The sequence below is a fragment of the Leptonychotes weddellii genome, chromosome 8 (genome assembly GCF_054177405.1).
Source record: "Leptonychotes weddellii isolate Sample4059 chromosome 8, ASM5417740v2, whole genome shotgun sequence".
NCBI lineage: Eukaryota > Metazoa > Chordata > Mammalia > Carnivora > Phocidae > Leptonychotes > Leptonychotes weddellii.
The window spans coordinates 85,356,711-85,382,227 of NC_138376.1; the positions used below are offsets into that span (position 1 = coordinate 85,356,711).

The 25,517-nt window shown below is 39.9% G+C and overlaps 1 protein-coding gene across 1 annotated transcript in view; it reads right to left on the reverse strand.

The window, feature by feature from the left end:
• The window catches only part of LAMA4 (laminin subunit alpha 4), a 131,027-nt gene that overhangs the window by 43,338 nt on the left and 62,172 nt on the right, over positions 1-25,517 (reverse strand). Inside the window, exons 7-13 of the mRNA XM_081829365.1 lie at positions 22,362-22,473; positions 19,427-19,594; positions 16,590-16,783; positions 12,796-12,912; positions 6,693-6,841; positions 2,628-2,769; positions 1,797-1,893 (exon numbers count right to left, since the gene is read on the reverse strand). Of these exons, the coding sequence (XP_081685491.1) occupies positions 1,797-1,893; positions 2,628-2,769; positions 6,693-6,841; positions 12,796-12,912; positions 16,590-16,783; positions 19,427-19,594; positions 22,362-22,473 (979 nt within the window). The remainder of the gene's footprint in view (positions 1-1,796; positions 1,894-2,627; positions 2,770-6,692; positions 6,842-12,795; positions 12,913-16,589; positions 16,784-19,426; positions 19,595-22,361; positions 22,474-25,517) is intronic.

The following is a 25,517-nucleotide window of genomic DNA, read 5'->3' on the forward strand; positions in this document are numbered from 1 at the left end:
CCTGAGTTTATTATAGATTGCTAACTATTTGATATAGATAATGAAGAAAGGAAATCTGGGATATAAAGATTACCGATCATTGAAAGTCATTTGGAAATGAATAAACAGTAATTTGAAATTGTAATGTAACTCAGTAGATAAATATAGTTTAATCTGAAAATCTGAATATATCACAAATGTGTGTTGTATAAAGGGAGGCAAGTTCTGACCCACACAGTCCTAACTCCCCATGGATGTCCCTTTTGCAAATAAATATGTGAAGAAATTTAACCAAACAAGATCATGAAATAGGTAACCAGCTCTGCAAAATATCCAGAGACCAATGCAGAGAGATTTTATCTGTACTTAAAATACAGAACTTTGAAGAGATATTATTACTGGGAAAGAAAAATTGTTTTCATGAGGTTCAATAACTCAATAATGACAAGACTGCATTGCAAATTATCAAAGAGAATAAAATATTTAAGTCACTGTGTTCTGAAGACTCACATATTCTGGTCTTCACATCACAAGAAACAAAGCAATACATAGATATGGCAACATTTATTTAAAAATATTTTACCTTTAAGAGTATACTTATCATGATGAGCACTAAGTAATATATAGAATAATTGAATCATTATACTGTACGCCTGAACTAATATAATGCTGTATGTTAATGATATTCAATAAAAATATATTTTACTTTTATATTCTAAATTGTTGCTGCTAATATTCTAATTCTTTTGTAAAGAGTATGTTCAAGACTAGACTTATATAATGAATGAATTAGAAGAGAACATTTTTATTGCCTTTGTTTACCCAGCAAACATTAAATAATAGTTGCTTTATCATAGCTAGTTAAATATTCTGCGTAGGAAAAACAAATACATTTTTTTTCTCCATATAGTGCTCTTCGTAAAAAAAAAAAAAAAAAGAAAATGCATGGTTAGAACTGAGATTAATTGCTTTGATAAAATTATGTGACGTTTTCTGTTTCGAACTTGGTCTTTGTTTTTAGGTGGTAGTTAGAAGTTAGCTAGATAATGGATTTCCAACCTCATTAGTCAATGTGCAACCATCCTTAGGTATGAGTTCATTTGCTCAGAGATGAGTAATGTTTAGTGAAATTCTTAGCCAATGCAATTGTTTTTAAGAGTAGCTCACAAGATTCAAAATTGACTAACATGATTTTGCTTTTATTTTTTCTTCCTTCCCCACTTGGATGTGCTTGCTTTCATAGATGCAAACACTACCCTTTGGAAATGCTTCTTCCCATATTGTCACTGGCTTGTCCTAAATGCAGTAAACTTAGTGAACACAAGCTACAGGAAAGTGCCAATAACCACATGGCTCTGTGGTATCCTATCCTTCTGACTCTCCCAGTGCTGACTCATTGTAAAATTTTAAAGGCCTTTCTGAATTGTCCAAGAAAGACTAAATTATGTATAATATAGTTTTAGTGTTAAGTGTATTTTATGGCATTACCTCTTGGTTTCTACTTGGTCATGATCTTGGGGTCAAGAGATCAAGCCCTGCATCTGTCTCTGCGCTCTGCGTGGAGTCTGTTGTCCCTCTGCCTCTGCTCCTCCCCCCACTCTTGAATAGATAAATAAAATCTTAAAAAAAAAATATCCAGTCTTTGCTTTTTTTATACCTTGAATCTCAGCAAGAACTATTAATGTACTATTCAGTTAAAAGATCATTTGTTCTTTAATCCTAGAATTTTGAAATCTCTATCCATATGCAGAAGTACTGTATGAAAGGAGAGAAGCAGCTATAAATCAGAAGAAAGGTAGGAAAGGGAAGATATTTACTAGGATCTGTCTTGGCTTGCAGTTCTCTGGCTTGATTGAGGAGGTTCTCACTCTCATCCTTATGGTAAATGATTTGAGTATCAATCCCACTCACAGCCTACAAAGGAATTGCGTAGAAAGAATAAGAATTAGAGCAGAAGAAATCCACTTTTCATGGATTGAGGATTTAAATGACACCATTTATCTGTTAAACACCAAGCAAAATTCATACAACTTCATTTCCATAGCTCAAAATCAAGGTCAAAAGGGAACACGAGAAAATAAAGTCCATGACGATTTCAAGATAAATGTTTCCAAGGAAAATTCAGTGAGTCTAGAACAGCGTCTGGCCAAGGTCTCACCAAAGTGCTTGTCAAATAGAAGCCACTCAATAAACAATTTTTGATTTGAAAAAATGTGAATGTTGCATAAAGCATCTTCTCTATCAGCACGGACTCATCGTAAATATGTTTTATTCAAGGACTGTGTTTTAAAAAGGCTGTCAAAGGAACTGGCATTTGCTGACAGGAGTATGGCACATTTTGAATAAGTTGTGCTACTGAAACCATAACAAAAATAAAATGGTCTTTTCTTAGTTCTCTTGGCCTTTCTGCCATTTACATTACAGTGGGAACCTCAAGCGATGACATTAGAAAACAGTAAAGTCATAAACTGGGAAAAGGCAATATATAAATGAACTTTAAAATAAGGGAATACTTGGGGTGGGGGAGTGTGCCTGGCTGGCTCAGTCAGTGGAACATGTGACTTAATCTCGGGGTTGTGAATTCGAGCCCCACGTTGGGTGCAGAGATTACTTAAAAACAAAATCTTGAAAAAAATAGGAATACTCACATCATAAATTCGGTCAGTGATATTCAAAGCCAATTCTGCCGTTTCATTGGCTTCACTAACATAATTGGCAATATTTTCATAGACATTTGAAGCATCCAAAGCCTTCTGTACCAGCCCATTCATATCTGAACTGTGCAAATTCCTGTTAAAGAACAAACGTGTCATTATTCCTCTTTCTTACTTTTGTGGGAAATGGGGCCATTTTTACTGCTTGATTTGAATACTTCTGGGACCCCAGGGACCTCCTTCCTGTTATTCAAAGCCACCTGGCTTGGCAAGGTTTTCCCAAGCTGCCTTTCCTAAGAGCACATCTTCTTTTCTCTCCTCTGCTTTTGGTGCCCCCAGGACTTTACCCCATTTTGGCTCCATGGAAGCTGTTTGCTGGGCAGTGGCTACAGAAAAAGGGAATGATGATTTAAAAACAGTCTTCTACACCTCTTCAAGCAACAGTTTGTTTATGTGGTGGCGGTCAGGCCCATAAATGAACCCACAGTCCTCCCCCACCTACTTACCCAAATCAGCATTGTTTTTTCCTTTGCGTAAGAGAAGCCAAGACTCTCAAAGACGGTGCACAGCCTCAGCTTGGTGTTAGGTATTAGTTGGTTTCACTCTATTTATTCAACCTTTTGTTCACTTTAGAAAACAACGTATTTTCCCTTAAGAAGGGGAATGACACATACTGAGTATCTAGGTGCAGATTCTGTGCTAGCCTTGTTATGTATAATATGTCTTTAATTCTCACCACACCTGTGAAGTAGACATTGTTATTCCCTTTTCATAGAGGGAACCAGGGTGCATGTTGTTATGGTTTGTCTCCCTCCTGCAGCCCAGCTCCTTCCTTAAACTGCAAAGCCCTACTCACGGCCATTTCCACCCTTGCCCTCTACACCATGTTCTCTGCCTTGACGCCTTTCTGGCCTCTGTAAGGTTCATCTACTATTTACTGGGTACCCATCATGCACTGGGCACTCTCACATAGTGGCTGATAATGGTATATAGCTCAGATGACTGATGTGAGGTACAACAGGGATAAACTGTGTGAAATGCTTGGTCCCATGCCTGTCGTCCAATAAACATCACGGTTTATTATTGTGCCTAAACTATTTCCTGAATTGGAATTTCAAATTCTAAGTGTATTCGTAGAATAATTCACTTTAGTGACAAACACTTCTTCCTCTCTAACATAAACAACCCTTCACTGCTGCGGCACATCCTGAATCCTTTGCCTCAATTTTACTCAGTTTTAAATACACCAGTTGCATATTTTCTTCTCAGTCCCAGACACTGATGACTATTACCACTTGATTCATCAGTAACTTCCAGAAGATTCTCTGTGACCCAGTATGTGATACTGCAGATCCCACGCTTGGCTCATCTCTTCCAACTGCCCTGACCTATTGAACTCAATTGATTCTCAGGTTCCTCCATCCAGTTGCAGTCCCTGTGTACTCTCTTAGACTCAGAGCGACTTCTCTGTATTCCCTTGGCTGCTTTCTTCTCTTTTGTCCAAGTTCATCATCATTGGGCTCCTTTGCAGGAGGGCTGACTTATCCACTAGGCATAATAGGGCCCCACAAAGACTTTCTCATTTTTATTTTTTTTTTAATCAGAAGAACAATAAGGATACTAATAATGATTATATTAGTCTTAACAGTAGTCTTACAATGCTATCATTAGTCTTAACAATAGTCTTAACATTAGTCTTAACAATAGTCTTAACAATGCTATCATAACATGTAATTTAAAATTTTTTTATGGAGGAAGGGGCCAATAGAGGTAAAAGTACCTAGGGCCCAGGAAAGTCATAATGCAATTCTGCTCTGCAGAGGTAATTCTAATCCAAATATTTGCTACTTCTTCCTACCTACAACCCGTTCTTAGAAATAGCACAGAGAGGAAAATCTGAGGAAGTTTTAAAAGAAAGGGATACAAGGAATAAAATGTTACAAGTATTCATTAATATTTTAAAATTTTGCTGGCTAAGATACAAGAAAGAGATTAAAAGAGTCTTTAATACCCTGTTTTCATTACTAGGCACAAAAAAGTTACTGCATCAATACATAAAATAAAATGTGCTTTTGAAATGAAAGTTTCTTGATGAATTATGTTTATCTCTGTTTTATGCACAAGAAGCAAATTATTGGGTCATCAGACAGATGATGAAGCATATTCACATTTTGAGGGGAAGACATTTTTTTTTTTTAAAGATTTTATTTATTTATTTTAGAGACAGAGCACAAGAGGGGGGAGCGGGAGCGGGAGAAGCAGACTCCCTGCCGAGCAGGGAGCCCGATGCGGGACTCGATCCTGGGACTCCAGGATCATGACCTGAGCCGAAGGCAGTTGCTTAACCAACTGAGCCACCCAGGCGCCCCGAGGGGAAGACATTTATAAATTTGGATGTTTCCCTGAACATATCCAGTCTGAAATATCCTAGATGCAAAAGGGACATCAGAGTGATTAATATTTCTGATCATTTTTTCATGTAAAGCATGGGTAACTTTCTTAGAATCATGCTAGAACACTGTTTGTTGCATTTAATGAAGGTAAGGGTTGGGATCCCAATCAACAGGACATAGTCACTAAGATGACAAAAGAACAATGAAGAGAGCCACAGGAGTGATCTCAAAAACAATATTATATCAATACAGCATATTGTCCAAATCGTATTTTTTAAAAGATTTTATTTATTTATTTGACAGAGAGGGAGACAACAAGAGAGGGAACACAAGCAGGGGGAGTGGGAGAGGGACAAGCAGGCTTCCGGCAGAACAGGGAGCCCGACGTAGGGCTCGATCCCCGGACCCTGGGACCATGACCTGAGCCAAAGGCAGACGCTTAATGACTGAGCCACCCAGGCACCCCAACCAAAATCGTATTTTATCTAAACATTTTATTGGTTTGATCAAAAGCAAATTTCCTGGAAGCATGACACTAAGTGGTTACAATGCCATTTCGGACACCCAGATTTTACAGAACATCTATTTCTCTCTGTCTGTCTGTCTGTCTCCTCTCTTCTAATTCTCAGAAGATTTGGAGGGATATTTGAGAATTTTGACAATCAGGAATAAAAAGGTAGTTGAAGTTTGAACAAGAGTTATTATTGGTTCTTTATTTTATTCATGACCTTTACTGATCCTTGTTTCTAATTGCCAGGTTTGTAATCTTTCTCTATAATTATCTCATCATTTACCTATCATTTCAAGGTCATGAATTCAATTCCAATCTTTCAGTACATTTCAATGAACGTTAATTGAGTGCCCAAAGGGTATGTGACTCTCTTTTAGATGCTGTGAGGAAAATTGTCAATTGATTTTCTCTTAATCAGGTGTTGAAATCAAACATTTCCTGCTGGGCACTATAGAGTGTCTAGAGTATTTACCAGAAGTCAATTGTATTGCCAACTTCCAACCAGCTTTACTTAAGACCCTTGGGTATGGAAAACTAATGCTGTCTGTGAAATAAATATGTGATGGTGGTAGAATTAGACCTTGTAGAGGGATCTGATTTACTTGATAATGTTTTTTTAAAAAAGATTTCTTTATTATTTGAGAGAGAGAGAGAGAAAGGGAGGGAGGACAGGGGGAGAGGGGGAAAGAGAATGTCAAGAATCTCAAGCAGACTCTACACTGAGAGTAGAGCCAGACGCAGGGCTCAATGTCATGACCCTGAGATAATGACCTGAGCCAAAATCAAGAGTCGGCTGCTTAACTGACTGAGCCACCCAGGCGCCCCTTACTTGATAATATTTTGTGCAACAGTTATGCCCCTAACCAAAATGCCTTAGGTCACCCTACTAATAATTATGGAGCAGAAGCACCCCTCACAACATAGGTCTCTAACCTGACAGATTTTTTTTTTTTTAAACAAAAAACTCTCCCCAAAGCAATGACAATAAACAATGATTGGCTGGCTCTCAGACTGACCAACCAAGCAACCGATAAATGAACAAAAAACACAACCCAAAACCCAACCTGCCAACCTATATCTCTGGCACGTGGAATTGAATAAAAATGAGTTATTCAACCTATGTAGATATTTGCATTTCTAAAACTAGGATATTACCTGCTCAATTCATCAGCCTCTTGTTGAAGGTTCTGTGCATGGTCAACAGCTTCTTGGACTAAATCATGACTAAGGTTACTTAGGTTGGATAGTTTTCCTTGTAGTTCATTTTTGGCTCCATCTATTTCCGCATAAATCCCTGATGCATTCTAAAGAAAATATTTTAAAAAGTGAATTGAATATAGAATAACTTAAAATCTTTTCCCCAGGGAGCACCAAAAGATAATCTGTAGTTTTCCTTAATATGAGGTTCAGTACATTTCAGGCCAGGTCTACAGGAGTCTAAAATACTTTAAGTGGACTTTTACCTATTTCTCTTGTATCTTCAACAACTCATTTTCTACTATTGTTTCCCTAGCTTTCAGACATGCTCTGCTTTCTCCCATCTGAAAACAAAACAAAACGAAGCTAAACCAAAAACCTCCATTACCCATACATCTCCCCAGTGTTATTACCTTACTTTTCTATTCTCTCCATAGCAATATATAGCCAAAAAAGTGTTTATGTTAGCTGTCTATTCCATCACTTTTTAATTCACTCTTTGACCCACTCCAATCTATTTTTTACTTTACTAAAACTCCAACAAAACAGAAATTCAAACTAATGATATCTAAGTTACTGAATCTAATGAGCATCATTTTTTTCTCCCAGTCACTCAAATAGTGATTCTAAACATTGGCACCATTCTTAAGCCAATCATATTTCCTTCCTCCATCGCCATCTAATTCTAAGTAGATCACTTTCTTTTTCTTTTTTTTATTTAGGAGACAGCAACTAACTGTAGTGGGGATCATTTTTTCTGTACTCCTGAAATTTCCTCCCTGTAAAGGGAGCTCAATTGGTGAAACCTCAGACCTCTCCACCCCTTTCCTCACTCTGCTCCTGAGAGGGGGACTGGTTTATTTGATTGGTAAATTTTGGGGGAATAACTATGTAGGTTCTGTTCAATTCTACCTCCTGCCTCTTGGTAGCAAGCTGCCAGCAGAAAGCCTGAGTTTTCCTGTGTTTGTCCCTAATGAAAGTTGTTCTGGGCAGAACCCCTACATGAACCCTGCAATGTTGCCTGCCTGCCTGGGTAGTTCTGCCTAATTCTGGGATTGAATATTAGCAACCCCACTTGGCTAAGAGACCTAAAGCCATGATCTCATCTTAACTGCACCAGCAATGAGGGTTATATTCTTGGACTTTATATTTATTATTTTATTTATTTTTCAACTTGTTTAGAACTTGGGAGCTGAAAGGGGATAATATTCTCCTCACAGACTCTAATACCAACAAAGAATTGCAAACAACTCTTTGCCACCATCCTCTGGTCTCTCCCTCCACCAAAAAACCCCTATACACTTATTTATAGCTACATCTTTATGTACATCTTCCTCATACTTTAAGAGGAAAAGTGTTCCTTTTCTGTATAAGGCACGCTGCCCTATTTTCTGTTCTTTTTGCTCCCTAGCTACTGGCTCCTCTCAGATGTAAACATGCCCCAGTTAACCTCTCCTATTAAAAACAAACAAACAAAACCTATTCCTTGACTCTAGCTTCCCCTCCAGCTTCTTCTCTTTGTTGATGCTGTGCATTCCACAAAAATGGTTCTTGCCAAGGTCCCCAGTGTCAGATACCATATTGCCAGATCCATTTGACACTTTCCTGTCTTTATTTACTGGATTTATCTCTGGTTTGTGACAGTGTTGGTCACTGCCTTTGCCTTAAAACTCTCTTTCCCTAGCTTCTGTGACATTGCTCTCTCCTGGGTCTCCTGTTTCACTGTCTAAGAAGGAGACTTTAAAAGTTGGTGTTGCTCAGACTTGACTCAGTCCTTCCCTTTCTGAATAATCTAACTCCTCTCTCCCAGCCCAGACTTTGAATCTTTTAACCCACTCTGCACCATCCTACAGGAATGGTGATCTTTCTAGTAAGCAAATCTGATCATGTTATTTTCCCTCTCAAAATCAGCCAATTGCTCTGCAGGAACAAATCTGATTACTCAGGTGGCTTCATCACCTGATCCTTCTGCTCTCATCAATCTTATCATTTCTCACGTCTCCCCACCACATTACGTACCATGGTCCAAACTTCACTAACTTATGTTTTAATGCTCCATGATTTTTTTCTGACCCCCTGTGCCCGTTTCACATAATATTTTCTCTGTCCAGGATAACTTTGTTTTCTTTTTTGTCTGACCCACCTGGAAAAGTTCTACTCATCCTTCCAATTTCAGCTCAAATATCAATTCCTTTATGAAGCTATCCCTAATTTCTCCAGGATGAGTTCAGTGTTGCCATATATTTCTATTGTCCACGTGCCACACTACTATAATCATTTTACCTGATTTTTCCACCCACCAAACTACATGATTGTAGAGGGCAAGAACTGTGCTAATTTATTTTTGTATTCCCAGAATGTAGCACAGTTCCTAGCACAGAGGGTTTATTTCTATGGAGAGAGTATTAAGTCTCTAGTCATTTGGTAGGTCAGCTGGGGAACAATACTTTGAAAAAAATCATATTTAGTTGTATAAACAGGAAGAATACCATGGACATTCCACCTTTACTTACTAACTCATTCAACAAATATTCATCATATGCCCACTATGTGCCAGGCACTCTTTTAGGAGATAGAATACATAGCTATGAATACAGTCTCTGCTTTCCAGTAATTTAAAACCTAGTGAGAATTATAGATGATAAACAAGAGATCAAGTAGTTGAACAAGTTAATTTCAGGGAGCATTTGAAAATAGCATTTATTTTCAAAAAGCATTTTGAATAAAATACAATAGGGAGGATGGGTTGCAGGATGATTGAGGGTAAGAACCGCCTTTGAATTGAATGTTCACAAGGATAACAGCCATTTGAAGATCTGACGTCAGGTGCAAAGGTCCGGAGTCAAGGAAAAGTATGGTGTGTTTGAAAAACAGAGCAGAGTTGGAGGGTAACAGAGAGGAGTGGGCTGGAGGGTAGTTGAGTTGGGGAGAGATATACAGAATGAGGTAGAGAGCTGGGCCAGAGCCAGGTCACTTAGGGTCTCATGAACCACAATAAAATGAGCTTGTTCCTTACTCTAAATGTCACTGGAGGTTTTATGAAGGAGAAATAATGTGATCTGATTATGTTTTTAAGAGATTGTTCTGCTACTGCATAGAGAATGAGTCTTGAGGGGCAAGCGTGGAGGCAAATGACTCAGTAGAAGGCCCCTTGGGTAGTTCATGCTGGCGATGAGGTGGCTTGGACTACAGAGCAGCAGCAGAGAGGGGAGTGGTCAGGAATCAGGACTCATTTTGGAGTTAAGGTCAATAGGTCTTGTTGAAATGGGAGGGAGGGGAAAGGAGAAATCAACAATGACTCCAGAATTTTGATTGGAGCAAATGGGGTTGTGTCAGTTACTGAAGTGGGGAAGACTAGGGAAGGAACAGGTTTTATTCAGAATATGTTAAGTTTGATATGTCTATTACACATCCAAGTGGCAGGTAAAATTATGATTCTGCTATACACCACACGGAGTTCTTCCTTGAAAACTTCAAGTAAGCATTTGGATATAAGAGTTTGGGACTCAGTGGAAGTATGAAAGTTGGAGGTATAAATTGTGGGATCATGCATATAATTGTTCTTTAAAGCCATGGGATTCAATGGGATCAACTAGGGAGAAAGTGTAAGTACCAAAGAGGGCCCGGGACTGAGAACTGAGCCAGTCATTATACCAGAGCAGGGATGGACAGAGTTCTGGGCCAAAAATGCCTCAAGGCCTGTTTTTATATAGTTCCTAGCTAAGAATATTATTTACATTTTTAAAGAGTATTACTTTTTGTAAAAAATAAAAACAAACAAAAAATAAAAAAGAAGAAGAGAGAGTGGTTAAATGTGGCCTGCAGAGCCTAAAATATTTACTACATAGAAGATGTATAGAGGTGAAGCTAGCAGAAGAGGCTGGGAAAACATGGCCAATGAGGTGGGAGGAGGACCAGGTGAGTGGGGTACTGGAGGAGCCAGGATGACAGCTCTGAGTGTTCAAATAAGGAGGAAAGGTTAATCAGCAGGGAGGCTAAGAATGCTGAGGAGGGAGAAGCAACCACAGTTTTGGCTTATGTTGAGTTCACTGATGACCTGGATAACAGTCTCGGTGCATGGGCATGAAATTCCATTTGGAGTGGGTTGGGTACAACAGAGAGTAAGGGGCTGGGAGGTGGAAATGACAATGGTAAATGACTCTCGAGGTCTTTTGCTGTGAAGCTGAGCAGAGTAGAGTAATGGGGCAGAGATTAGAGGGGATGTAGGCAAGGTCTTTCCTCTTTTAAAGGACAGGAAATCCTTAGAACATGTTAACATTTTGGTAGTAATGGTCCAATAGAGAATAAGAACTGGATGACACAGAAGAGAGAGGGGATACTTTGGGGAGTATTGAGCTGAGGAAGAATGGGACTCAGAGCACAGGTGGGGAGGTGGAACTTCGATAAGAGAAGGGGCACTTCATTACTTATACGAGGAAGGAAGGTACAAGTGTGAATACAGATATAAGTGGGCTGGTAGAACTGGGGAGGAAAGATTAGGGAAGTTCTCTTCTCTTTGTTCTTATTTTTCAGTGAAGCATGAAGCAAATTCACCAGCCAGACTGATAGAAGTGGAGGTAGGTTGTTCATTATGTTGGCTTCTCTGGTATGGCCATGATGCTGGGATACTTGGGCTTACTGGGATATGGGAATAGAATTCTCATGTGAGTACAGTAGGGGAAGAGGTGGGTATACAAATTAAGGGTGTTTGCAAATAATGATTATGCAATAGTCCCCTCTTATCTATGGGGGATAAGTTCCAAGACCCTTAATGGGTACTTGAAACTGGGGATGGTACCGAACCCCATATATACTATGGTTTTCCTATGCATACAAACCTATGAAAAAGTTTAACTTATAAATTAGGCTCAGTAAGAGCTTAACCACAGTAGCTAACAATAAAATAGAACAGTTGTAACAATATACTGTAATAAAAGCTATGGGAATGTGGTCTCTCTCTCAAAATATCTTATACTGGACTCACCCCTCTTGGATTGATATGAGATGATAAAATGCCTATGGGATGACATGAAATGAGGTGACTGATGCAGGCACATTATGCTGTAGTGTTAGGCTACAAGTGACCTTGTGAGGATATGTGAGAAGCAGGATCATCTGCTTCTAGACAGAGGTTGACTGTGGGTAACTGAAACCATGGAAAGCAAAACCATGGATAAGAGGGACAACTGTATTGATCATTTTAGCTACTTAAGGAGGAGAGAGGATATGAGCTGGAGGAGGTCTCCATGTGGCCAGAGAATTGTTGGAGTGGGTTTTCCAGAGTAAGTGAGATAAGAGAGGGAGGGACTTGATACCAGGATTTGGGAGGAGGTACTGTTATTGATGACAAGACCTGAGTATGGCCATAGGAGGGATAATGAGGGTGGGCTGGAGGAAAGGCTTGTTGGGCAGGAAAAGTCATAGGAGCTGGAGGTCTGAGAGCTGGTGGGCTCATCCATCTGGATTTTGATGTCACCAAGATAGTGATGGGAGTAGGGATGGGGAGGAAGACAGAAAGCTTGGTGCTGAAATAGCCAAAGGATGAGATGGTGATCAGATGACTTTAAAATGGTATCCTTTCAAAGGTAATAAAAATGAGCTAAGTGTAATTTGGGGACGGTCTGGTTCACTGCATTTTATTAGAAATTTTCTACATTAAAATGTGTCTCTTATGGATTTGAATGTTAGCTTTATTAAATACACAACTTATGAGTAAAGAGTGAGTAGGATGGGTCTAAGTCACACTTTCTGCAAGGAGATCTGTGCTGTCCAATGTAGTAGCCATTAGCCACATGTGGGGCACTTGAAATATGGTTAATTCAACTGAGGAATTCAGTTTTAATTTATTTCATTTTAAGTCATTACATTTAAATTTAAATAGCCATATGTGAGTAGTGCCACCACACGATGAAGGAAACCGAAAAATTCAGTCCCCTGATCTTGCTTCTATAGTGCCAGTTAACTTGACAGATTTGAATTGGGTTCCATTATTGTTTTGTGACACTGAGGAGCTGTTCCAATCTGCTATAAATACAAACCTACAAGTCACATGCATCCCTACCTTTATTGTATCATCAAGTTCTGAAAGGGTCAGACGAGGTGTTGTCAGAGAATCCAAAGATGTCTTCAGAGAACCGTTCACCCCTTCCATTTGTTCCCTCACTCTCTCGTGTTGTTTCTATAGGAACGAAGAATAAGTGGGAGTGGAAGAGAAGGTCACTTTAGAGAAAGCATCAGGGAGAGTGGTCAATGTCACCTCCTGTCTCTGCTCAGATAAATCTTAGTTCCTATCCCAGCCCTCCCACCTAATTGTTGTGTGACTGGGGAATTTTACCCATGTCAAGTTCAGTTTTCTCATGTATAATATGGAGATAACGAAAGTGAGCACTTTGGGAGCTTTGAAGCACTTAGTTATGATTATTACTTATAATATCATCAGCTCAAAGAGAGTGACCACTTCGGAGAGAGCCGTTGGCTTTGTCTCCATAAATGTAAAGTGGAACACGGAATGCAGGATTTCACAGAGGCTCTATATTTGCAGTAAGTGAAAAATGAAGTAATTCAAAAAACTATTTATCATGTGCTGACTTTGGGCCAGGCACAAATAGCTCATCTGGATAGGAATAAAGCATATACAAAACAATTTTAAAGTCCTTTAAAAAAATTTAAATGGGCCTACTATTAAAGTATAAAATTGTGATCTTCTGTCCTAGCACTCTGAGCTCTTTATGTTAGATGCTCAGACTTTTTGAGGAGGGAAATGGCCCAAGCGTTTTTAGATGAATGCTTTAATTTCTACTTTCACTGTTGGGTTCTAGAAGCAGGCATGTTGTGATTCTGAAGAAATATTAGAAAACTTCAAATGAGTTTGGAGTTTGAAAGCAACCAGAATGATACTTCAAGGGGGAAAAGTAAGACTCATTTTACAATCTGAGTAAAAAATGAGTTGAAGTTACTTTAGAAAAGGTAATTTGAATGGGAGTTGAAATATATGACTTGCGGTATAATCTAAGATATCGTGGGAATGATTACAGAAGCCCAGATATAGAAGGACATACTTTAAAACTTCCAAAGTTCATCTTAGTGTCTTTCACACTGCTGCAGTCTTTTCTAATTTAATGGGAAGGAAGACGGAAACCATCTTCTCCAAGCACTTTGCTACAGGGGAAGATATAGGTCCAAGGACAGAAAAGAATCCCATTCGAACATCTTAATGCAAGAACATTACAAAATCAATTTCCCCTCATAATCCATCAAGCTTAATACAGGGTGACTATCTCGGGTTAATTATTCTTGTCTCCTCAAGGAGAGGTAGTTATACAGCTCTACACAAAAGCAATATTTTAAAGCATGGGTATTGAACTATGTAAGGAAAGGAGGTGAAAAAAGGTTGGTATTATTTAGCTCCTTCAGAGCAGTTTTCCTTTTAGAGAGTCTGAGATATGACCCCTGCTGGAAGCTCTTGTATCTGGTCGCCTTAAGGGAATATGGCTAACGCCCTGAAGCCCTAGCCAAACTTCAAAGCCTTGTGGTAACAGCGCTGAGTGATAAGTTCATTTGCAGTAGTTGGAAAATGATAGGCTTCAAGTGAAGGGGCTTATCACTTATCATATACTTTACTCTTCACAGATAGCATTAGACAGAAATGAATAAAATAAGCTTTGAAACAAAGATACTCCCACAGAAAGAAGGTCAATATGAACAAAAGAGAGTTTTGAAAGCCAATAATTATGAAAATGACACACAATTAGCACTATTAGGCATGTTCGGTGTCCATTTCACATCTGCAAAGAATAATAAAAGTTTCCCGATCCTTACAAAAAATGATAGAAACAGTCCTAGGAAGGCAGAGTTTTGGTTTAAGAGCTTCTCTAAACAGTGCCTTTTAAAATATAGAATCTTACATTCATCTGACAAAGATTTTTATCATTCTATTACCCTTTGGGGTGAGAGCAGGATGGTGAAAGAAATAATGCAATTATTAGTTGTGTGGCTACCGTTTGCACATATCAAAATGATTAAACTGTGTGGTTATTTTTGGTTTTGTAAAAAGACTGGAAATTTGCTGTTATTCTTTTTTAAGCTGTGCTGTAGGTCTAACAGTGAAATGTGAAATTACAACACTTAAGCTGAGTAGGGAAGACAGGTCCATTAAGGGATGATCACGATACAGAAACGGGAATGTCACAAGGTGCATTATGGGATTGCTGAGGAGAGCACCTGTTCACCTGCGAATGGGGCTTAGGCCTCCCGGAGGAGGTTGACGTCTGGGAAAGAAGTCTGTGTTGCAGGCAGATGGGATTACAGCGAGTGTGATAGTGCCTGAACTGAACGTGGGAGGCAGGGACTCCGCAACAGACGAAACCAAGGAGGCTGGCAAGGGTGGATCAGACAAGGTCCCTCATGGCATGTGAAGGGGCATAGCCTGTCCTATAGGACAGGGTCTCAAATGTTCTTAACCGTGACCCACAGTAAACAGTGCAATTTATGTTGCAACGCCGAAGCAGAAATGCGATGAAACCATACCTCCTTATAGATGATGCGCTTTGATAGTTTCTATTCTTTCGTTTCTTTTTAGAAAATGCTGGTTATTCAACTATACTTCAATTTAAAAAAAAAAAAAAAAGGCTGTTTACAACCCTCCAAACTTATTTTATGATTACTCCGTGGTTCATAAGCTGCAGTGTCAAAGGCACTGCTCTAGGGTCAGAAGGAAAAGATGAAGGGTTTTAACAGAGCAAGTAATGCCGTCAGAACAGTGATGGGGGCGCCTGCTCAGGCTGGGTGGGGCAGGGGTGTGGGAAGGGAGCAAGAATGGAGGTGAGAAACCCGGAGGCTGTTTTGGTCGCTATCCTGACCACTGTTATTCTAAAAAAAATTGCTGGCTGAGGGATTGCTCCTATTAGAAAATGGTGGTGATAAGGGTAATTCACTTTTACTTAGGAACATTTCCAGAGGCTCACTGAGAGAGGGTTGAAATTTTTTTCAGATTTTTGAAATTTTTTCAAATTTCATCATTTTCAGATGACTGAAAATCTGGGCGGGGAATCTCACTTAAGTTGCCTTTGCAGATAATAAAAGCGAACATAACTGAATTATGAGCATAACCGAATTATTCTCGTAATTGCTTCCTAGTTTTTGACATTGCTATTTCACTCTGATCTTTATAAACATGTCCAAAGATGCACGTGTCTTTCTAGCAGAAGCTGGCTCCTCTCGATGGTGGTAGTTGTGAGTGCCTACCCTGCTTGGAACAGCCATGACCACCACCAGATCTAAGCCCCCAAGGTGGGCATGCCCAGATCCTGGCCCCATAGGGATGCCTGCCTTTGCAAGCTGTGGCTAGGTCTGGGAGTTTCTCTCACCTCTTTGTATTTGCATGACCTTTGGCTTGAATTAGACTCCCTATCCCTGTGGCTGCTGACCAGCCAGGCTGTGGGATTTGCTTATCATACCTTTCCAAAAATTACACATACCCTTCTAGAAACATGGTTCTGGGTTGCTTTGGTGTTCTAGTGCTCTCAATTAAAAAAAAAAAAAAGGTAGACACAGGAATAGCACATTGCTAACTCACTTGCCAGAACAACATATCCATACACACAGACACAAGCACCAAGAACAATTGCATTCTTATCAATGCAGAAGCTAAACAATTATAATGCTTTCAACTCGATTTTAGGTGCACACAGTTACATTAGCAAATTACAGTGGCAAAAATGCATAAATATTTTAAAAAATATGAATACTTGAGTATATCAATATTTTAAAAAAAATTGCATGCCAACCATCCCTTCTTGTTAAAATTTTGTGTTGTATATGTCTGAAATTCATTTACAGGTAGCGTGTCCACTGTACCTCGTGGTCCCGCTGCTTGGCTGCCGTGGCTCTGTTCATGTCTTCGGCATCCCTGATGTGGTCAAGAGCCTGGTCCAGTGATTCCTGGAGGTCTGACAGCTTAGCACTGTAGTCATCCAACTGCTCCAAAACGACAGGGAATAGAGAGCGAGTATCATTGGACAGCCGCTGCCAACTCTCAGCCTGGTTCAACACTGGGGAGAAATGGACACAGAATCTCAGTCTGGGCTTCTCCTGCCTCCCCTCATTCCATCCAGCATTTAGCAAAGACACAAACTTGTCAGGCCATGCTGTCCTCAGCAATAGAGCCTGAAGCTGTTGTTCATGAAAATAGCCCCGTGTTTTATGTTTGAAGAAAGAAAAATTATGTTGTAGGGTTTGAGAGTCCCTGGATGACAGTCAGCCAAAAAAAAGAGTTTGATTAGGTTTTCCATCGAGATTATGCTTGCTGTGGAAACCATGTCATATTATGTTTATTATTTTTTTTTGTGGAAGCCATGTCATTATGTTTATTATTACCTAGATTATTAATAATTTTACCAAAGGGTTTTGGATATACCATAGTTTTACTATTAAAAAATAACCAAAATTATCTTATCTGTTACTGACATTTTCTGTATTCTCTTCAGGCAATTGCTTTTAGGTAGCTTCTTCAGATCAAACCTAAACCATTATTTTGGGTGGTATGAAGATTCAATGACAAGGATATATTCTTAAATTCTGCATATGTCTTAATTCTCTGATCAAAGTAACATGCATTGATTACGTGCCTTAATTCTCTTTTTCTTCAGGGACTATCGGTCTGACTTTTCAAGGTTTTGTATTGTCTTTCATCACTGTGAGCAGAAGATACACGTCCATGACTGAGTAAAGAAAGTGGTTAAACATGCATTGACCAGGTGGAAGGTGGCTAAGTGGGAGATGTGATTGGTTTCATTTCCCCAGGGCAGACTCATTACATTCTAAAATAGGCAAGAAGTGTGAAAGCATTTGTCTGTGACATCAGAGCTCCAGCCTTCCTGAGCCCTGGCTTCATCCTGACCAGATATGGGGCCTGAGATTCTTCTTGAGTTCTTACTGTTTCTAAGACTTTATACATTTCTTATGGTAACATGCCTTTAGTTGAAGAATGTTCCTCTTCTAGAAGAGTCACAATAATTTTTAGAAGTTGATAGTAATGATCGTAGGGAAATAATGCAGAGCAGGTGTTCTTAACCCTTTTTGTGCCATGAGACGCTTTGCAATCTAGTGAAGCCTTCAGGCCCCTTCTTATCATGTACTTTAAAATGCGTAAAATAAAATACATAGACTTAAAAAGAAGACCAAAATATTAAAAAACAAATTGGTGATATAACAATACATGTGCTTTTTTATTAAGTCTGAAATAACAAGATCTAGAGGTGGGACTAACAACTACATAATTTTGAATTACTGATAAACTGAATGTTGTGAGATCAGAGTGCAGCTAAAATCCAATACCCAAATCCGTGGCTTCTCTTGTTGATTGTGTAGATTAAAATGGACACAAATTCTTTGCAGCTCTTCCCATCAGGAGTAGAGTTTATTTCCTCACACTGTTAATCTGGGCCGGTCCGGGTCAGTAGGATAGATATGACACAGCTGAGTTCCATTCTTGCTTTCCTGGAAGGCTGCTGCCATGTGAATGAGCCTGGGCGAGACTCCTTGAGGGTCACACCCCACAACGGGGAGAGGCCCAGCAATCCTTGCCAAGGCCCCAGACATCTGAAGGAGCCAGCTCCTGCTACATGGAGCACAGATGAGCTGTCCAGGTTGAGTTGAGCCCAAATTGCCAATGAAATCATGAGCAAATACATGGTTATTTTAAATGAAAACATTTGGGGCGCCTGGGTGGCTCAGTCATTAAACGTCTGCCTTCGGCTCAGGTCAGAATCCCAGGGTCCTGGGATCGAGCCCCGCATCGGGCTCCTTGCTCTGCGGGGAATCTGCTTCTCCCTCTCCCGCTCCCCCTGCTTGTGTTCCCTCTCTCGCTGTGTCTCTCTCTGTCAAATAAATAAAATCTTAAAAAAAAAAAAATGAATGAATACGTTTGGAGTTGTTAGTCATTGATAACTGATAGAGTGACCAAGTCATAGGTTCGCTAATACTACTGTGGTTTCTTGCCTACATTCATCATTAAAGGAAATGTTCAATTTGCACTGGAGGTTAAAAGTTCATTAAAAGTCATTCCCAGACCTCAGAACACGAATGTTGCTGGGCTTGTAGCTTTACTGCCTTCTTGGTAAGATTTCTTTTATTGTAGTTCTGAAAAGTGGTTCCCCTTAGTTTTTCTTCTCCTGTTTTATACATTTTCACCAACTGTAAGTCCCTATTTCTTCTCCTCAGTGGTTAAGGTCTATAGATTCTATGTGGAATCTCAGCTGTTTTTCAAAAGCTCAAGGTTGGGCCTGGATCTAAAAATCTTGATCGTATAGGTAAGTTGTCCTGACGGAGTCCCTGAGGCCACGTATTAAGTTCTAAATAGCTGCAACTAGGGGCACCTGGGTGGCCCAGTCAGTTAAGTGTCTGCGTTCGGCTCAGGTCATGATCCCCGGGCCCTGGGATCGAGCCCTGTGTTGGGCTTCTTGCTCATTCGGGAGTCTGCTTCTCCTTCTCCCTCTGCCCCTCCCCCCAACTCATGCGTGCTTGCACGTGCGTGCGCTCTCTCTCTCAAATAAATAAATAAACTCTTTAAAAAAAATCTGCAAATATTGGGGATTGCTTGCTTTGACCAAATGTTCCCCTGTGGCTCAGTATCCTCTCTTGGACCCATAAAGGAAGCCGACACGTGCTGCGCCTTAGGAGTTGAAAACACCTACGTTCATGGGCTTCGTCTGCTTCTTCATCCACCAGCTCCCTTTGTGTGAGAAATGGTTGACGGCGTCTGATCTCCTCAAGCATCTTCTGGGCCAACACCAGCTTCTCAGAGATTTCCTCAGAGGTAAGTTCCTGCTCCTCTCCATAATAGAGCATCTTGTTGTTGATCTCTGAAAGGAAGGACACAGTGAGAGAAGAAAGCAGGGTGAGGTGTCAGGGCATTTCACAGTGATGCCACTAAAAACATGGAGAGTGAGGGCAAAGGGCAGGGGCTGATCCTAAAATGGAAAGAGGGTTTCATTCAAAGACAGTGTACTGATGTTCACGCTGCAAATAGTGGTGTCAGCACTGGAATTCACCATATGATCCAAGGAGAAGTAAAACTTGAGGAAACAACTCTGTTTCCCATTTGGTGTCTTCAGAATGGGAATGGGATTAACACAAAGCCTGTCCTAACTTCAGCTGTGTCTGGTTTCCATAGCAAGTCCTGAACATTAACATTGAAGGCCTGCAAATCTGGGGTCTTTGATCAACCTTTTATATAAAATACATAACGTGGAGAAAATCCTCTGAGGTATCTCCTGTCATATGTAGGATGCATTAGATATTAATTATATTTTAGCCAAGGAGCTGACCAAAACTCTAAACCAAAATGAAAGTATATTAATAGTTGTTCAAGTGGATCTTTCAGATTATTCTACAGACCAGATATAAAAATAGAGGTTTGTTATATTGTGATGTTTTTGTTCATTAATACATATATATATATTTATATATTTTGTGTATACACACACACACTTTGCAATTGCTATCTGCCTTCTGTAGTATGACTGTCAAGATTGGGCCATTTTGATTCTGGGTCATTTTCACCCCACTTCTGGAGAATTTTAGAACCAAAGGGACTGCTGATGCTCAGAGGGATTAGATGCGTTGTCTACATACCAGCAGAGCTGAGTTGTTCTCTGACTTTCTCTTCCTACTAAATATGATCAGATGAAAGTTATGTAATTGCCACCTTGTCCTCTGACAGCTCTGGGAAGAAGCATTTTATCTTCCTGGCATAAATGAAATTGTGTGTCTGTGGTTTACTATGATCTATGTGGTTGGCCAGACAAGATGGGTAAACAAACACTGGTGTCACATAAATCATACCAGATAAAGGCTTGTATTTTATATGGATAATGGCTTGAAGGTCACCAGGAGTTATTTTACAGATGGTTGGGAAAAAGGAATGACACACTCTTGGTAGTGTGTAGCATCCCTGAATTCTGAAGGAAAGGAGATAAATGGGGTAAGAGGTTTTTAACACTGTAAATATTACTGAGAAAGTTATAGGGAAACCAAGATATGCTAGAAACAAAACTATGAAGGGATTAAACATTCACTTTTCAAGTGAAATCCATAATCTTAACTCCGGAAATAAGCAAAACATAGATTCCCCGCACCCCCCTTGGATCTATCCCTTGCAGCGCTGACTTCTCTGGCATTTTGATCCAAATATTACATTTTCAATTCTGGCCTGTTTTATTTTAGCCATGTCTGGTGTAGATTAGAAAAAGGAAATGTAGACAATAACATTTTTGCCTTAGTCTTTGGAGACTATTCATACATTATTTTTAAAAGGTAAACTGATGGAAATTATTGCTTCCCATTTACAGTTTTTTTGTATGTCTTTCACCTTTTCCTATGCTTAAAGGGTCAAATAGAGGGCTTAGATTACTTCCAAATGAAACACGTTAGAATAAAAAATTTATAACAGCAAAGGTGAATTATTTTCTCTGAATGGCTTACTAGGATGCTGGCTTTATTTGCTGCCTAGAGGGGCATTTATTTCTTCATTAGACGAGGTCAGCTCATCTAGGTTCAATCTTACTTCTTGAAAAAAAAAATAGTAACTCTAAAATGAAAAAAAATATTTTATTGATAGATGCAAAAGCATGAAACAGTGAGAACGGGGTTGGGGGGGTGTTTGAAATCCATGCCATTTATTTTTATTGTGTATTATAGCCACCAAAGGAAATATAGCAAATGTCTCATCTTGGCTGCATTCATCCCTCTGCCTGGAATATGTTCTCTATACCTCAGGATAAAGATGCGACTTTCCCACTGTGGGATCCTTTGCTGCCATTGTGTCCTGAGATGCACTTGGTGTTGTCACCCAGCTCTTCATATATAGGATTAAAGCTATGGAAACACAAATATTGTATCTTGGCAGACTGTAAGCCAAGGAAATTCTCTTTATTTTAGAACAAGTGAAAGTGCCTGTTTTCTGTTGGTAAATGGGAGGCTGGCTTTCAGGGGGCTATTAAGGTAGTCTTCAAAATACAGCCAACACTTATCAGAAGTTAGAGCACAAATAAGTACTCCTCTAAGAGGGAAGATAAAATCTGCCACAATGCTTTAGGGCAAAGAAACCTCACACGCCCCCTCCAGGCTTTTCTTCTGGCTTGGGGACCAGAGCATGTTGCCTGCCTGATCTTTGGGAAATGGCATCATAGAGAGAGCTTAGGACAATTTGGACTAGTGGACAGATTCCTGCCACTCTAAAGGCAGTGTTTTTGTTGCAAATAGTCCAGAAAAACATGACTCCTACTCAACTTTTGCATTTTAGAGACACCATAGCATTCCATTTCTTCTGCTGGAAGGGTATTCCCTGCCTTGAAATGCCTGGAAAGGGAATGATTCTATACATTTATTCTTGACAACCAATGGATAGTAAGTAGGGGTGAATGCTCAGAAATCCTAGATGGACAAACTGGAAGACCTTATACGTAATACATATAAAATATCATAAATGCATATATATTACCTTATATATAACACTATAACAACAGTTCCTGGCACATAATGAACACTAACAGTAGCCATATTTTTGTTGTTGTTAACAACATGAATGATTCCTTGACATTAAGCTGCATGAGAAGAGAATATATTTACCTTGAATTTTATCCCTCATCTCATGAGCTTGCTCCACAAGCTGAGTTGCGTGGTTAATGGTATCCATGCTTTCCTTCTGGGCCAGCTTGCCCCTTCTTGAGACTTGACTTTCCTATAAATAATCCATATAAACAGCAGCTTAAATTTACGAGAAGGGAATGTTCTATCTGTGCATGTAGTGGTGGGTGGGCCTTCTATGCTCCATAAACATGAATTTCCTTGGCATGTGAAAGTTCTATAACATATAAAATGGTCCCAGAAATCATGCATGAAGGCTGGTGTCACAGAATGCTATAAAATCAGCTGTGTTCCTATGCCATCAGTCACAATTCAGTCCAAACCAACTGTCTTTCATATGGAATTTACTCTTCGAATTGTTACTGTATCTCACGGTTCCAGACTAGGAAATTACCCGTGTCTGCTGACCACTCTGACATTGTGCTGATGGAAGAGCTTAGAGTTTCACAGGGGAAATTGTTGAGAAAGTAGGCAGACCTTGAAATGCTCCTTGCGTCCAGTGGCTCCTGGGTGGTCCAACCAGCGCTGACACTGAATTACCAGAGATTTAAAGGATTATGCTGACTGGGCTCAATGCTGTTTTCAGTGCTGCATTCCAAATTCCCATCAACACTGATGGCACTTGGGTACAAATAACTACTCAAGCAGATTTGGCTCGGAGTGAATGAGACTCTTCTCTGAGAAGCAGACTCCCTTCTCTCCACAGGGGAGCTTCTGTTTCTGAGCTTCCACATATTTCTGCATATTTCTGCGTGTGTAAGGACAGAAGCTCATCTAAGAAATGGTTCAAGGCCAGGACACTGGCCTGTAGGCGCGGCGGTGGGGATGTGTACCGTGTACTTCCTTTTAGCACTAGAAAGATTGGCTCATGGGCTATATGTAAGCGGAGAAGGAGTTCTTCTGTCTGACACTTGGTAGATGCCCGTTCGCCTCATCTGGTGCTTTTCTGGTTCAGTTCTCTAACAAAGTGCTGCCCCATCTGAGTGGACTGCAGGGTGGTCTGCCCCCCAGCGTGCTCGCAGACCCACTGCACAGTTTCACCAGGACAGGGGAGTGGCTGTGTCAAAAGTCTCTCCTCTCCTCCAGTGTTCCAGCCAGACGATTATGCCATGGTTTTACCTGGAAAAGCTCTTATGCTTTCCAGGCATAACCCACAGAAGTGGCCCTTAGTCAAGGAAGACAATGCAAAAATGGTATCATAGCAAACACGTGCCCCAGAGGTTTTTTTTTTTATCAAGCAAGTCCCAAATTTCTTCCATATAAAGCTCCCTGTGCAGCAGTAATGCGACCATCAGACGCTTCCCGAAACAGTGGGCTCTCTGAACGGACACCTGCATTCTGAGTCATGGGTGTTCCTTCCTCCAATGCCTGTCTTCCTCTTGCCTTGTTCTCATGCTTTCCAGAGACACGAAATCTGTGCCCATTTAAAAATATATGATGCAGAAAATAAGATGACTCTTATTCTGACATCACCCCTCCCTGCTTTTAAAAATTATGGACACAAACATTTAAAGCATCTAGAAATTTTCAACAAGTTGATTTTTGATCCAGTTTAAATTATATTTGCAAAGCACAGCACTTATTATTATTATTATTATTTTTACTTTGGCTTAATCCTTCAAAGAAAAGGCCTATTGTAATTACCGTAGTCGTTTAACTTATTTCTTTTAAGGAAACTTGGAATTGAAGCAATGAAAGGCAAGGCGAGGCTGGACTATGTCTAAGAAGACTTCTTTCTGACAAACACCAGAGGGCGCTTAGATATACACGTTATGTTTGACAAAAGAATCAGGGGTAAAGACGGCAGCCTATCACTTTAAATTGGAAACTTACTGGCTCTAATAGATGGGATACCTTATTGGAAAGTTTTATTTTATTTATTTTTTTCTGTAACTTTGCTTATGGAAGAAAAATAACGGCATAGGTCTCTGGTAAAACCGGGCACCTTGCTTTAAGAAGAGCCGAAATTAAAAAATTAACTCACAGTTATAAACCAGTTGATGGTCTACATTACAAATAGATGAATCGTTTACTCCCCTCAACAGCAAATTTGCCTTGTACGTATGTGACATAAAAAGTGGCAAGAACTTTTCGGTAATAGAGGGCATGAAGGGTAGTGTATCTAGATTACTGATTAAAAAAAAAAATCAACCAGACTAAGTGAGGATGATAATCAGTGTCTAGGGTGATCTTATACATTATTGCTTAAGCTGTGACACTTTTGAAAGTGAAAGGGGAAACTTTTAGGAATCACTCTGGGAGACAAGTGTAAATAAGAACAGTACTGGAATACTGGTGTGCCATTTTCAGAATGTGTAGAGGGATACATACTGTGGGTTTCCCTACCTCCTGAACATGGATGGCTTCTAAAAGCTTTTCCAGACTGGATCTCCCTTCTGAGCTACTGACTCAAATCTTTCTCTAACTACCCTCTGGGCATCTACAGAGAAATATCCAGAGTAATCCATTCTGTAACTTTATTTTTTGATATTTATTTATTTATTTATTTATTTATTTAAATGTAATCTCTACCCCCAATGTAGGGCTTGAACTCACCACCCTGAGATCAAGAATTGCATGCTCTACCGACTAAGCCAGCCAGGCACCCCCGTTCTGTAATCTTAGAATAGGCATTTCTCCAAGCCAGAGCTTTCCTCCTTGTTAATCCTCATGTCCAGTTGGTCACCCAATTGTTCTTATTCTGCCTGCCATTCTGGCCTCTCTTCCTGTTCCATACAACCACAGTCTTGACTGATACCTGATCACTGCAAATTCTTCTCATATGAAGGCAAGGTAGCAATCAACCACGCTTGTCTAGACTACTGAGGCAATTTTCCAGACTACTGGTGTCCGTACCTTCAGAGTCTTCACTTGCCAATCCATCATCCCTACTGCAGAGGAATGTTTTCAAAATTTCAAATCTGATCAGTTCATTGTTCTATGTAAATACTTCAATGTTCTCCAGAGTCCACAGGATGAAGTCCACATGTTCCTGAGTGTGGTGGTCATGATCTGGCCTCTGAGAACTTCTTCAGCAGTATCCCCTGCTCCTTGCCTTGCAGCTAATCTTTACTAGGCCATGGTCAAAGGTTTTCTAGTTCTAAGAACACACTATGAATATCTCTTTGCTCTTTGTGG